The sequence below is a fragment of the Astyanax mexicanus genome, chromosome 15, assembly GCF_023375975.1.
Source record: "Astyanax mexicanus isolate ESR-SI-001 chromosome 15, AstMex3_surface, whole genome shotgun sequence".
NCBI lineage: Eukaryota > Metazoa > Chordata > Actinopteri > Characiformes > Acestrorhamphidae > Astyanax > Astyanax mexicanus.
Genome location: NC_064422.1, coordinates 11,745,759 through 11,762,202, shown reverse-complemented (window position 1 = coordinate 11,762,202; position 16,444 = coordinate 11,745,759). Strand labels below are relative to the sequence as shown.

At 37.5% G+C, this 16,444-nt stretch overlaps 2 protein-coding genes across 15 annotated transcripts in view; one reads left to right on the top strand and one right to left on the bottom strand.

Annotated features, from left to right (window-relative positions):
- baiap2b (BAR/IMD domain containing adaptor protein 2b) overlaps nucleotides 1-16,444 on the top strand; it is a 144,831-nt gene that overhangs the window by 106,943 nt on the left and 21,444 nt on the right. The gene's annotated exons all lie outside the window — the stretch shown is intronic.
- LOC125781172 (N-lysine methyltransferase KMT5A-A-like) lies at nucleotides 565-15,328 on the bottom strand. 6 transcript variants are annotated; one of them, XM_049464461.1, is made up of 5 exons: nucleotides 14,375-15,326; nucleotides 13,750-13,912; nucleotides 13,383-13,572; nucleotides 7,403-7,498; nucleotides 5,455-6,103 (listed from the first exon to the last, which is right to left on the bottom strand). In XM_049464461.1, exons 1-5 carry the CDS (start codon nucleotides 14,484-14,486, stop codon nucleotides 5,933-5,935), a joined length of 732 nt encoding a protein of 243 aa, XP_049320418.1. In that variant the 5' UTR covers nucleotides 14,487-15,326; the 3' UTR covers nucleotides 5,455-5,932. The 6 variants fall into 6 exon arrangements, with proteins under 6 accessions (XP_049320422.1, XP_049320421.1, XP_049320423.1 ...); XM_049464465.1 differs by lacking the exons at nucleotides 5,455-6,103; nucleotides 7,403-7,498 and adding an exon at nucleotides 565-1,105 and having other exon boundaries at nucleotides 14,375-15,328; XM_049464464.1 differs by lacking the exons at nucleotides 5,455-6,103; nucleotides 7,403-7,498 and adding an exon at nucleotides 2,289-3,787 and having other exon boundaries at nucleotides 14,375-15,328.

Here is a 16,444-nt window from a genome sequence, read left to right as displayed (position 1 = left end):
ACCTAACAAGTGTGTGTACAATATTAATAAGCTATAACGAACCCCACAACTACAACACACCTAACAAGTGTGTGTGTACAATATTAATAAGCTATAATGAACCTCACAACTACAACACACCTAACAAGTGTGTGTGTACAATATTAATAAGCTATAACGAACCCCACAACTACACCAGACCTAACAAGTGTGTGTGTACAATATTAATAAGCTATAATGAACCTCACAACTACAACACACCTAACAAGTGTGTGTGTACAATACTAATAAGCTATAAGGAACCCCACAACTACACCAGACCTAACAAGTGTGTGTGTACAATATTAATAAGCTATAACGAACCTCACAACTACACCAGACCTAACAAGTGTGTGTGTACAATATTAATAAGCTATAATGAACCCCACAACTACACCAGACCTAACAAGTGTGTGTGTACAATATTAATAAGATATAATGAACCCCACAACTACACCAGACCTAACAAGTGTGTGTGTACAATATTAATAAGCTATAATGAACCCCACAACTACACCAGACCTAACAAGTGTGTGTGTACAATATTAACAAGCTATAATGAACCCCACAACTACACCAGACCTGAAAAGTGTGAGTGTGTGCGGAAGGTTGCACCTAATAATCGTATTCTAACAGCAACTCTTCTGGACCCCATGACGTCATAAACACCAGACAGTGCTGTGTAGAATAACTGAGACTTGTATTACAATGGAAGAAAACCAGTGGATTCCATGCATGGACCTACAGGATCGCTGCACTGCATATTTTAGTGGTTTACTGCTTCATCCCACCACCTACAACTAAGGGAGGGCTTGTTAATTAGCTGATTTGGTGGTTCAGTTATGCTTGGATCAGATTAAATACCAAAATGTGCAGAGTAGAGGGACCTCCAGGAACAGGGCTGGGAACCACTGCTCTAAACTAGATCTGAATTTAATTCCAGGTGGAAATGCAATACTAAAACAAGTTCATTATTTGCAAATCGTATTACCTTTTTCTTGGACAGAGATGATCTCGGAGGAACCTGATATTCAGATGTTCCACAGTCTTGAGTTTCTACACAACTAATCGCAGCTGACTGCTCTCCCTGAAAAACAATCAATCAATAATAATTAAGTAATAAGTAAAAATTATGTAGCTGGTCTGCAATATGTAATTCTGCATACAATATTAATAAGCTATAATGAACCCCACAACTACACCAGACCTAACAAGTGTGTGTGTACAATATTAATAAGCTATAACGAACCCCACAACTACACCAGACCTAACAAGTGTGTGTGTACAATATTAATAAGCTATAATGAACCCCACAACTACACCAGACCTAACAAGTGTGTGTGTACAATATTAATAAGCTATAATGAACCCCACAACTACACCAGACCTAACAAGTGTGTGTGTACAATATTAATAGGATATAATGAACCCCACAACTACAACACACCTAACAAGTGTGTGTACAATATTAATAAGCTATAATGAATCCCACAACTACAACACACCTAACAAGTGTGTGTACAATATTAATAAGCTATAACGAACCCCACAACTACAACAGACCTAACAAGTGTGTGTGTACAATATTAATAAGCTATAATGAATCCCACAACTACACCAGACCTAACAAGTGTGTGTGTACAATATTAATAAGCTATAATGAACCCCACAACTACACCAGACCTAACAAGTGTGTGTGTACAATATTAATAAGCTATAACGAACCCCACAACTACACCAGACCTAACAAGTGTGTGTACAATATTAATAAGCTATAACGAACCCCACAACTACAACACACCTAACAAGTGTGTGTGTACAATATTAATAAGCTATAACGAACCCCACAACTACACCAGACCTAACAAGTGTGTGTGTACAATATTAATAAGATATAATGAACCCCACAACTACACCAGACCTAACAAGTGTGTGTGTACAATATTAATAAGCTATAACGAACCCCACAACTACACCAGACCTAACAAGTGTGTGTGTACAATATTAATAAGCTATAATGAACCTCACAACTACAACACACCTAACAAGTGTGTGTGTACAATATTAATAAGCTATAAGGAACCCCACAACTACACCAGACCTAACAAGTGTGTGTGTACAATATTAATAAGCTATAATGAACCCCACAACTACACCAGACCTAACAAGTGTGTGTGTACAATATTAATAAGATATAATGAACCTCACAACTACACCAGACCTAACAAGTGTGTGTGTACAATATTAATAAGCTATAACGAACCCCACAACTACACCAGACCTAACAAGTGTGTGTGTACAATATTAATAAGCTATAATGAACCCCACAACTACACCAGACCTGAAACGTGTGAGTGTGTGTGGAAGGTTGCACCTAATAATCGTATTCTAACAGCAACTCTTCTGGACCCCATGACGTCATAAACACCAGACAGTGCTGTGTAGAATAACTGAGACTTGTATTACAATGGAAGAAAACCAGTGGATTCCATGCATGGACCTACAGGATCGCTGCACTGCATATTTTAGTGGTTTACTGCTTCATCCCACCACCTACAACTAAGGGAGGGCTTGTTAATTAGCTGATTTGGTGGTTCAGTTATGCTTGGATCAGATTAAATACCAAAATGTGCAGAGTAGAGGGACCTCCAGGAACAGGGCTGGGAACCACTGCTCTAAACTAGATCTGAATTTAAATCCAGGTGGAAATGCAATACTAAAACAAGTTCATTATATGCAAATCGTATTACCTTTTTCTTGGACAGAGATGATCTCGGAGGAACCTGATGTTCAGATGTTCCACAGTCTTGAGTTTCTACACAACTAATCGCAGCTGGCTGCTCTCCCTGAAAAACAATCAATCAATAATAATTAAGTAATAAGTAAAAATTATGTAGCTGGTCTGCAATATGTAATTCTGCATACAATATTAATAAGCTATAACGAACCCCAAAACTACAACACACCTAACAAGTGTGTGTACAATATTAATAAGCTATAACGAACCCCACAACTACACCAGACCTAACAAGTGTGTGTGTACAATATTAATAAGCAATAATGAACCCCACAACTACACCAGACCTAACAAGTGTGTGTGTACAATATTAATAAGCAATAATGAACCCCACAACTACACCAGACCTAACAAGTGTGTGTGTACAATATTAATAAGATATAATGAACCCCACAACTACACCAGACCTAACAAGTGTGTGTGTACAATATTAATAAGCTATAATGAACCCCACAACTACACCAGACCTGAAAAGTGTGAGTGTGTGTGGAAGGTTGCACCTAATAATCGTATTCTAACAGCAACTCTTCTGGACCCCATGACGTCATAAACACCAGACAGTGCTGTGTAGAATAACTGAGACTTGTATTACAATGGAAGAAAACCAGTGGATTCCATGCATGGACCTACAGGATCGCTGCACTGCATATTTTAGTGGTTTACTGCTTCATCCCACCACCTACAACTAAGGGAGGGCTTGTTAATTAGCTGATTTGGTGGTTCAGTTATGCTTGGATCAGATTAAATACCAAAATGTGCAGAGTAGAGGGACCTCCAGGAACAGGGCTGGGAACCACTGCTCTAAACTAGATCTGAATTTAATTCCAGGTGGAAATGCAATACTAAAACAAGTTCATTATATGCAAATCGTATTACCTTTTTCTTGGACAGAGATGATCTCGGAGGAACCTGATGTTCAGATGTTCCACAGTCTTGAGTTTCTACACAACTAATCGCAGCTGACTGCTCTCCCTGAAAAACAATCAATCAATAATAATTAAGTAATAAGTAAAAATTATGAAGCTGGTCTGCAATATGTAATTCTGCATACAATATTAATAAGCTATAACGAACCCCACAACTACAACACACCTAACAAGTGTGTGTACAATATTAATAAGCTATAACGAACCCCACAACTACACCAGACCTAACAAGTGTGTGTACAATATTAATAAGCTATAATGAACCCCACAACTACACCAGACCTAACAAGTGTGTGTACAATATTAATAAGCTATAATGAACCCCACAACTACACCAGACCTAACAAGTGTGTGTACAATATTAATAAGCTATAATGAACCCCACAACTACAACAGACCTAACAAGTGTGTGTGTACAATATTAATAAGCTATAATGAACCCCACAACTACAACAGACCTAACAAGTGTGTGTACAATATTAATAAGCTATAACGAACCCCACAACTACACCAGACCTAACAAGTGTGTGTGTACAATATTAATAAGCTATAACGAACCCCACAACTACACCAGACCTAACAAGTGTGTGTGTACAATATTAATAAGCTATAATGAACCCCACAACTACACCAGACCTAACAAGTGTGTGTGTACAATATTAATAAGCTATAACGAACCCCACAACTACAACACACCTAACAAGTGTGTGTACAATATTAATAAGCTATAACGAACCCCACAACTACACCAGACCTAACAAGTGTGTGTGTACAATATTAATAAGATATAATGAACCCCACAACTACACCAGACCTGAAACGTGTGAGTGTGTGTGGAAGGTTGCACCTAATAATCGTATTCTAACAGCAACTCTTCTGGACCCCATGACGTCATAAACACCAGACAGTGCTGTGTAGAATAACTGAGACTTGTATTACAATGGAAGAAAACCAGTGGATTCCATGCATGGACCTACAGGATCGCTGCACTGCATATTTTAGTGGTTTACTGCTTCATCCCACCACCTACAACTAAGGGAGGGCTTGTTAATTAGCTGATTTGGTGGTTCAGTTATGCTTGGATCAGATTAAATACCAAAATGTGCAGAGTAGAGGGACCTCCAGGAACAGGGCTGGGAACCACTGCTCTAAACTAGATCTGAATTTAATTCCAGGTGGAAATGCAATACTAAAACAAGTTCATTATTTGCAAATCGTATTACCTTTTTCTTGGACAGAGATGATCTCGGAGGAACCTGATATTCAGATGTTCCACAGTCTTGAGTTTCTACACAACTAATCGCAGCTGACTGCTCTCCCTGAAAAACAATCAATCAATAATAATTAAGTAATAAGTAAAAATTATGTAGCTGGTCTGCAATATGTAATTCTGCATACAATATTAATAAGCTATAATGAACCCCACAACTACACCAGACCTAACAAGTGTGTGTACAATATTAATAAGCTATAATGAACCCCACAACTACACCAGACCTAACAAGTGTGTGTGTACAATATTAATAAGCTATAATGAACCTCACAACTACACCAGACCTAACAAGTGTGTGTGTACAATATTAATAAGCTATAATGAACCCCACAACTACACCAGACCTAACAAGTGTGTGTGTACAATATTAGTAAGCTACAATGAACCTCACAACTACACCAGACCTAACAAGTGTGTGTGTACAATATTAATAAGCTATAACGAACCCCACAACTACACCAGACCTAACAAGTGTGTGTGTACAATATTAATAAGATATAATGAACCCCACAACTACACCAGACCTAACAAGTGCGTGTGTACAATATTAATAAGCTATAATGAACCCCACAACTACACCAGACCTGAAACGTGTGAGTGTGTGTGGAAGGTTGCACCTAATAATCGTATTCTAACAGCAACTCTTCTGGACCCCATGACGTCATAAACACCAGACAGTGCTGTGTAGAATAACTGAGACTTGTATTACAATGGAAGAAAACCAGTGGATTCCATGCATGGACCTACAGGATCGCTGCACTGCATATTTTAGTGGTTTACTGCTTCATCCCACCACCTACAACTAAGGGAGGGCTTGTTAATTAGCTGATTTGGTGGTTCAGTTATGCTTGGATCAGATTAAATACCAAAATGTGCAGAGTAGAGGGACCTCCAGGAACAGGGCTGGGAACCACTGCTCTAAACTAGATCTGAATTTAAATCCAGGTGGAAATGCAATACTAAAACAAGTTCATTATATGCAAATCGTATTACCTTTTTCTTGGACAGAGATGATCTCGGAGGAACCTGATGTTCAGATGTTCCACAGTCTTGAGTTTCTACACAACTAATCGCAGCTGGCTGCTCTCCCTGAAAAACAATCAATCAATAATAATTAAGTAATAAGTAAAAATTATGTAGCTGGTCTGCAATATGTAATTCTGCATACAATATTAATAAGCTATAACGAACCCCACCACTACAACACACCTAACAAGTGTGTGTACAATATTAATAAGCTATAATGAACCCCACAACTACACCAGACCTAACAAGTGTGTGTGTACAATATTAATAAGATATAATGAACCCCACAACTACACCAGACCTAACAAGTGTGTGTACAATATTAATAAGCTATAATGAATCCCACAACTACAACAGACCTAACAAGTGTGTGTACAATATTAATAAGCTATAACGAACCCCACAACTACACCAGACCTAACAAGTGTGTGTGTACAATATTAATAAGCTATAACGAACCCCACAACTACACCAGACCTAACAAGTGTGTGTACAATATTAATAAGCAATAATGAACCCCACAACTACACCAGACCTAACAAGTGTGTGTGTACAATATTAATAAGCTATAACGAACCCCACAACTACACCAGACCTAACAAGTGTGTGTGTACAATATTAATAAGCTATAACGAACCCCACAACTACAACACACCTAACAAGTGTGTGTACAATATTAATAAGCAATAATGAACCCCACAACTACACCAGACCTAACAAGTGTGTGTGTACAATATTAATAAGCTATAATGAACCCCACAACTACACCAGACCTAACAAGTGTATGTGTACAATATTAATAAGATATAATGAACCCCACAACTACACCAGACCTAACAAGTGTGTGTGTACAATATTAATAAGATATAATGAACCCCACAACTACACCAGACCTAACAAGTGTGTGTGTACAATATTAATAAGCTATAATGAACCCCACAACTACACCAGACCTGAAAAGTGTGAGTGTGTGTGGAAGGTTGCACCTAATAATCGTATTCTAACAGCAACTCTTCTGGACCCCATGACGTCATAAACACCAGACAGTGCTGTGTAGAATAACTGAGACTTGTATTACAATGGAAGAAAACCAGTGGATTCCATGCATGGACCTACAGGATCGCTGCACTGCATATTTTAGTGGTTTACTGCTTCATCCCACCACCTACAACTAAGGGAGGGCTTGTTAATTAGCTGATTTGGTGGTTCAGTTATGCTTGGATCAGATTAAATACCAAAATGTGCAGAGTAGAGGGACCTCCAGGAACAGGGCTGGGAACCACTGCTCTAAACTAGATCTGAATTTAATTCCAGGTGGAAATGCAATACTAAAACAAGTTCATTATATGCAAATCGTATTACCTTTTTCTTGGACAGAGATGATCTCGGAGGAACCTGATATTCAGATGTTCCACAGTCTTGAGTTTCTACACAACTAATCGCAGCTGACTGCTCTCCCTGAAAAACAATCAATCAATAATAATTAAGTAATAAGTAAAAATTATGTAGCTGGTCTGCAATATGTAATTCTGCATACAATATTAATAAGCTATAACGAACCCCACAACTACACCAGACCTAACAAGTGTGTGTACAATATTAATAAGCTATAACGAACCCCACAACTACAACACACCTAACAAGTGTGTGTACAATATTAATAAGCTATAATGAACCCCACAACTACACCAGACCTAACAAGTGTGTGTACAATATTAATAAGCTATAATGAATCCCACAACTACAACAGACCTAACAAGTGTGTGTACAATATTAATAAGCTATAACGAACCCCACAACTACACCAGACCTAACAAGTGTGTGTGTACAATATTAATAAGCTATAATGAACCCCACAACTACACCAGACCTAACAAGTGTGTGTGTGTACAATATTAATAAGCTATAACGAACCCCACAACTACAACACACCTAACAAGTGTGTGTACAATATTAATAAGCTATAACGAACCCCACAACTACAACACACCTAACAAGTGTGTGTACAATATTAATAAGCTATAACGAACCCCACAACTACACCAGACCTAACAAGTGTGTGTACAATATTAATAAGCTATAACGAACCCCACAACTACAACACACCTAACAAGTGTGTGTGTACAATATTAATAAGCTATAACGAACCCCACAACTACACCAGACCTAACAAGTGTGTGTGTACAATATTAATAAGCTATAATGAACCCCACAACTACAACAGACCTAACAAGTGTGTGTGTACAATATTAATAAGCTATAACGAACCCCACAACTACACCAGACCTAACAAGTGTGTGTACAATATTAATAAGCTATAACGAACCCCACAACTACACCAGACCTAACAAGTGTGTGTGTACAATATTAATAAGCTATAACGAACCCCACAACTACAACACACCTAACAAGTGTGTGTACAATATTAATAAGCAATAATGAACCCCACAACTACACCAGACCTAACAAGTGTGTGTGTACAATATTAATAAGCTATAATGAACCCCACAACTACACCAGACCTAACAAGTGTGTGTGTACAATATTAATAAGATATAATGAACCCCACAACTACACCAGACCTAACAAGTGTGTGTGTACAATATTAATAAGATATAATGAACCCCACAACTACACCAGACCTGAAAAGTGTGAGTGTGTGCGGAAGGTTGCACCTAATAATCGTATTCTAACAGCAACTCTTCTGGACCCCATGACGTCATAAACACCAGACAGTGCTGTGTAGAATAACTGAGACTTGTATTACAATGGAAGAAAACCAGTGGATTCCATGCATGGACCTACAGGATCGCTGCACTGCATATTTTAGTGGTTTACTGCTTCATCCCACCACCTACAACTAAGGGAGGGCTTGTTAATTAGCTGATTTGGTGGTTCAGTTATGCTTGGATCAGATTAAATACCAAAATGTGCAGAGTAGAGGGACCTCCAGGAACAGGGCTGGGAACCACTGGTCTAAACTAGATCTGAATTTAATTCCAGGTGGAAATGCAATACTAAAACAAGTTCATTATATGCAAATCGTATTACCTTTTTCTTGGACAGAGATGATCTCGGAGGAACCTGATGTTCAGATGTTCCACAGTCTTGAGTTTCTACACAACTAATCGCAGCTGACTGCTCTCCCTGAAAAACAATCAATCAATAATAATTAAGTAATAAGTAAAAATTATGAAGCTGGTCTGCAATATGTAATTCTGCATACAATATTAATAAGCTATAACGAACCCCAAAACTACAACACACCTAACAAGTGTGTGTGTACAATATTAATAAGCTATAATGAACCCCACAACTACACCAGACCTAACAAGTGTGTGTACAATATTAATAAGCTATAATGAACCCCACAACTACACCAGACCTAACAAGTGTGTGTGTACAATATTAATAAGCTATAACGAACCCCACAACTACAACACACCTAACAAGTGTGTGTACAATATTAATAAGCTATAACGAACCCCACAACTACACCAGACCTAACAAGTGTGTGTGTACAATATTAATAAGATATAATGAACCCCACAACTACACCAGACCTGAAACGTGTGAGTGTGTGTGGAAGGTTGCACCTAATAATCGTATTCTAACAGCAACTCTTCTGGACCCCATGACGTCATAAACACCAGACAGTGCTGTGTAGAATAACTGAGACTTGTATTACAATGGAAGAAAACCAGTGGATTCCATGCATGGACCTACAGGATCGCTGCACTGCATATTTTAGTGGTTTACTGCTTCATCCCACCACCTACAACTAAGGGAGGGCTTGTTAATTAGCTGATTTGGTGGTTCAGTTATGCTTGGATCAGATTAAATACCAAAATGTGCAGAGTAGAGGGACCTCCAGGAACAGGGCTGGGAACCACTGCTCTAAACTAGATCTGAATTTAATTCCAGGTGGAAATGCAATACTAAAACAAGTTCATTATATGCAAATCGTATTACCTTTTTCTTGGACAGAGATGATCTCGGAGGAACCTGATGTTCAGATGTTCCACAGTCTTGAGTTTCTACACAACTAATCGCAGCTGGCTGCTCTCCCTGAAAAACAATCAATCAATAATAATTAAGTAATAAGTAAAAATTATGTAGCTGGTCTGCAATATGTAATTCTGCATACAATATTAATAAGCTATAACGAACCCCACAACTACAACACACCTAACAAGTGTGTGTACAATATTAATAAGCAATAATGAACCCCACAACTACACCAGACCTAACAAGTGTGTGTGTACAATATTAATAAGCAATAATGAACCCCACAACTACACCAGACCTAACAAGTGTGTGTGTACAATATTAATAAGATATAATGAACCCCACAACTACACCAGACCTAACAAGTGTGTGTGTACAATATTAATAAGATATAATGAACCCCACAACTACACCAGACCTAACAAGTGTGTGTGTACAATATTAATAAGATATAATGAACCCCACAACTACACCAGACCTAACAAGTGTGTGTGTACAATATTAATAAGATATAATGAACCCCACAACTACACCAGACCTAACAAGTGTGTGTGTACAATATTAATAAGCAATAATGAACCCCACAACTACACCAGACCTAACAAGTGTGTGTGTACAATATTAATAAGATATAATGAACCCCACAACTACACCAGACCTAACAAGTGTGTGTGTACAATATTAATAAGCTATAATGAACCCCACAACTACACCAGATCTGAAAAGCATGAGTGTGTGTGGAAGGTTGCACCTAATAATCGTATTCTAACAGCAACTCTTCTGGACCCCATGACGTCATAAACACCAGACAGTGCTTTGTAGAATAACTGAGACTTGTATTACAATGGAAGAAAACCAGTGGATTCCATGCATGGACCTACAGGATCGCTGCACTGCATATTTTAGTGGTTTACTGCTTCATCCCACCACCTACAACTAAGGGAGGGCTTGTTAATTAGCTGATTTGGTGGTTCAGTTATGCTTGGATCAGATTAAATACCAAAATGTGCAGAGTAGAGGGACCTCCAGGAACAGGGCTGGGAACCACTGGTCTAAACTAGATCTGAATTTAATTCCAGGTGGAAATGCAATACTAAAACAAGTTCATTATTTGCAAATCGTATTACCTTTTTCTTGGACAGAGATGATCTCGGAGGAACCTGATGTTCAGATGTTCCACAGTCTTGAGTTTCTACACAACTAATCGCAGCTGGCTGCTCTCCCTGAAAAACAATCAATCAATAATAATTAAGTAATAAGTAAAAATTATGTAGCTGGTCTGCAATATGTAATTCTGCATACAATATTAATAAGCTATAATGAACCCCACAACTACACCAGACCTAACAAGTGTGTGTACAATATTAATAAGCTATAACGAACCCCACAACTACACCAGACCTAACAAGTGTGTGTACAATATTAATAAGCTATAACGAACCCCACAACTACAACACACCTAACAAGTGTGTGTGTACAATATTAATAAGCTATAATGAACCCCACAACTACACCAGACCTAACAAGTGTGTGTGTACAATATTAATAAGCAATAATGAACCTCACAACTACACCAGACCTAACAAGTGTGTGTACAATATTAATAAGCTATAACGAACCTCACAACTACACCAGACCTAACAAGTGTGTGTGTACAATATTAATATGCTATAATGAACCCCACAACTACAACACACCTAACAAGTGTGTGTACAATATTAATAAGCTATAACGAACCCCACAACTACAACACACCTAACAAGTGTGTGTGTACAATATTAATAAGCTATAACGAACCCCACAACTACACCAGACCTAACAAGTGTGTGTGTACAATATTAATAAGATATAATGAACCCCATAACTACACCAGACCTAACAAGTGTGTGTACAATATTAATAAGCAATAATGAACCTCACAACTACACCAGACCTAACAAGTGTGTGTGTACAATATTAATAAGCTATAATGATCCCCACAACTACAACACACCTAACAAGTGTGTGTACAATATTAATAAGCTATAACGAACCCCACAACTACACCAGACCTAACAAGTGTGTGTGTACAATATTAATAAGCTATAATGATCCCCACAACTACAACACACCTAACAAGTGTGTGTACAATATTAATAAGCTATAACGAACCCCACAACTACACCAGACCTAACAAGTGTGTGTGTACAATATTAATAAGATATAATGAACCCCACAACTACACCAGACCTAACAAGTGTGTGTGTACAATATTAATAAGATATAATGAACCCCACAACTACACCAGACCTAACAAGTGTGTGTGTACAATATTAATAAGCTATAATGAACCCCACAACTACACCAGACCTAACAAGTGTGTGTGTACAATATTAATAAGCTATAATGAACCCCACAACTACACCAGACCTGAAAAGTGTGAGTGTGTGTGGAAGGTTGCACCTAATAATCGTATTCTAACAGCAACTCTTCTGGACCCCATGACGTCATAAACACCAGACAGTGCTGTGTAGAATAACTGAGACTTGTATTACAATGGAAGAAAACCAGTGGATTCCATGCATGGACCTACAGGATCGCTGCACTGCATATTTTAGTGGTTTACTGCTTCATCCCACCACCTACAACTAAGGGAAGGCTTGTTAATTAGCTGATTTGGTGGTTCAGTTATGCTTGGATCAGATTAAATACCAAAATGTGCAGAGTAGAGGGACCTCCAGGAATAGGGCTGGGAACCACTGGTCTAAACTAGATCTGAATTTAATTCCAGGTGGAAATGCAATACTAAAACAAGTTCATTATATGCAAATCGTATTACCTTTTTCTTGGACAGAGATGATCTCGGAGGAACCTGATGTTCAGATGTTCCACAGTCTTGAGTTTCTACACAACTAATCGCAGCTGACTGCTCTCCCTGAAAAACATTGTCAATGAATAATTACAAAGTAGCTGACCTGCAATATTAATTTTCAGTCTAATAAAATTAATCGGAAACATCCAAAAATCAAGGAAAAATGGCTGCTCCTGTTTGTAATCTAAAGTCATTATTAGTTTCAAAAGACCCAAGTTTTCTATTATTTCAGTGCATACTGTGGTACCAGATATAGCACTACTCTGGTTACTACAAGTAATTGTGAAGCATAGCAGGACAGAACCAAAGTTAATACAAGCAGTGGTATGAAAGTAAGGTAAAGAGTAAGCTATGATTATGTTCCAAGATACATGCGAAATATAGAGCTGACTCAAACAAAAGTCAACCAATGATAATATAATTTAACTTTATTTAATATTAAAAATGAAAACTATAATATTTCAATAACTATGTTTGACAAACCTTTGTCCTCCATGGCCAATCAGTTCCACCGTAGTCATAAGTTACTTCTTCTCCAGGACTAATATCCCTTACAGCAAAGAGACAGAGGTGTGGCTCACCATCCACAATGATCTTCATTTTGCAGTTTGGGTTCTTGTCATCATCATTCACAAGCCTTCCAAGACTTCCGTCTTCTATAGCTGCATCAATACTTCAGAAAGAAATATAATAAACCTATAATCAGGCTTAGTGAAATCCAACCATTGATAACGGACTAACCTAAAAAAGATACTGCTTTATATAACTAACCAATCTTTAGGCTAAGTAAAATCCCACCACTGTTAACGGATTTATAAATTCACCAATGCAACTTAAAAACTGCACTTACCACCACCATTTTTCTTGCCAATAGAAATCAAATAAGAAGACAGCACATCTGTCATCGTACGTTGTCCTCCTCTTTTCTGCTTCACTGAAACTTATCAATTCTCCCCTGTACTCCACAACAAAATCTCCTTTTTGGAAATGATCCGTGGCAAACACACCTCGACCTAGTGTGCAAATATAGACACCATTAGACTGAACAAAGCTTCTTTGACTGTGACCCCTACAAGATAGATACAGAACCAAATTTAAACCACGTCATTAAGCACATAAGTGGTACCATTTCGGATGTGCCCACACTAGACCATCTGTACCACGCCACAGCATAATTTGTCCAAAAAGAACGGTTAGCTTGATTAGTGTGTTAACTCGTATCCATATCCAAGCAAAGTATAGTCAATCATGCCCAAACCAAGTTAGTTTGATTGTACTCATAGCAAGGAACTTGTGGATCACTATGGGCTACTGCAGAAGTGCAGCATTTGTTTTGTAAATTTGATTAGATTTAAAAGGAAAAACTGGACACAACACACAAAACACAGAATCTTATGTGCAATTAAAACATTATATATGGAAAACAAAAATAATGAGGCATATCATTCAACAAATGTACATTTGGCATAAGTTACCTTTAATAGAACTGATAAATTTCACTTCCAATTTTGCTGTCTTGTCGACAGCCTTGGCAGCATGCTCCCTTGCGTCTCTTAGAGGGGGTTTCCCTCGTTTTGTTGTGGCCATTGAGTCAAATCTAGAATTAAAGTACAGAACATTTTTTATTCAACCAAATAACTAAGCACTGTATTTCTTCAACTTTAAAATCACAATTTAAACATTAGAAAACCACATTTTCACAGTAACGTTAACGTTATACTGCTGCTAGTTACGCTTTTTTGCATTTTAGCAATAATGAGCAACCTAAGTTACTCTTAAAGTTCTTAGACTGACCAACATAAAGATAAAGATAACCCACCTAGTCTAACACAAGAGCAGCCCCCAAAACACTCCTAATCACTACAGCCTCCTGTGTAAAATGTCCGCCCAGTCCCTCACGGCCATTTCCCGCCCGGCCATTTCCCGCCTTAGCCAGTTAGCTTGCCCCTGTTCGTTTAGCTAGTTACCTAACCTAGCTACGCTCCCAGAGTGAAATAAAGGTTAGCTAATTAACTAGCTAAGTTAGCTATCACTAGCTAAGCTATACAGCCAACTAGGTTAGCTAATTTACTAGCTAGTTAACCGATCTAAGTTAGATAACACGCTAAATTATTCAGCCAGCTAGGTTAGCTAACGCTAGTTAACTAGCTAGGTTTGCTAACGCTACTTAACTAGCTAGATTACACAAGCTAAACTACCCAGCTAGGTTAGCTAGCGTTAGTTGTCTTTGTGTTAGCTAAGTCAGGCACACGCTGTGGTATATGTGTAACGTTATTTCTCTCTATTAAATATGCTTCTCTATTACTCTATGAAAGGCTTCACTTACCGTCTCTATTCACCCAGCTCTCGATGTTCCGTCGAGTGAAGGTGCGTCGAGTGAAAGCGCGTCGAGTGAATGCTCGTGCAGTCTCCCCTGCGTTATGGGGAGCTGCGGTCAGATGGGTTAATCTCAAATGTCTCCGCGCTCCCTACATAGTATACAGTGTAGGTGAACAGAGCTCATCTTGCATCCAAACAGTACATAATATTATGGAAGCCCATTCCCGCCACCTAAAACAATCCAGCACATTTTTTATTAGTATTAAGTAAACTGCTATCTCATTATTTCATTATTTTTAGATTCTAAATCATTATTTTGAGATGCTATCTCATTATTTTGAGATAGCAAGTGTGTTTGCTTTAAAAAATAACTTTCTCCAGTGAAGCCTTACATAACATCCAGCTCGATCAGGGCTACTACAGTCACACTAAAATAAAAGTCCAGTGTGTTTTAATAAATTAATCTCATCAACCAGTCAGATCTGAATAATTTCTGCGTCTGAATATATGTGATTTTGGTAGAAATTTTAGACCGTGGTCATGCCATCTGCACTTAGAAAACGCTTGGTTGCGCTATCTACACCATCTAAACAGTGTATTACAGTAGCTGCGTGCTTCTTGTAGAGATATACAAATAAGTGAGAATGCAAATTTGATTCGTAAATTAAAAGATAAAGAAAACAGTTGATAGTTCAAAATAAAATAATAATTTTCAATATGTTTTACGGGATATTCTTCACCTGAATTTTAATAGAAATGTCCCTTTTTACAGATTGTTTCTACAGTATAAATTCATTTTTATACTGAAAAAGAGGGTGAATTCATAAAAAACATCATGAAGACATCTGTAATGGAAAATCTGTTTAAGAATAATAATAGGATTTTTTGTTGATGTTATGGAAAATGTACTGGTACAATTCATTTTTTAAAATTAATTTGTACAGTATAACAAATAATGTAAAGATTAAAAGTGCACATTAATGAACAGTTATCCTATTTTCAATAGGCTTGGGCGATAATATTAATTCAGTCACATGATAATAGTCAGCAAAATCATCGCTATAAACAATATTATCCTTTAAAAGTTGTGAACAAAAAAATGTTGTGACCTTATGGGCCCAGTTTTATAATAATAATAATAATAATAATAATAATAATAATAATAATAATAATAATAATAATAATAATAATAATAATAATAATAAAACCATAACAATAATAGTAAT

Excerpts from the sequence above, each read along its gene's own strand:
- LOC125781172 (XM_049464461.1), bottom strand. The coding sequence starts at position 14,486 with ATGGCCACAACAAAACGAGGGAAACCCCCTCTAAGAGACGCAAGGGAG. Across the intron at positions 7,499-13,382 it reads ATTGGCCATGGAGGACAAAG|GGAGAGCAGTCAGCTGCGAT; the intron begins GTTTGTCAAACA and ends ATTGTTTTTCAG. Across the intron at positions 6,104-7,402 it reads CATCTCTGTCCAAGAAAAAG|GGAGAGCAGCCAGCTGCGAT; the intron begins GTAATACGATTT and ends ATTGTTTTTCAG.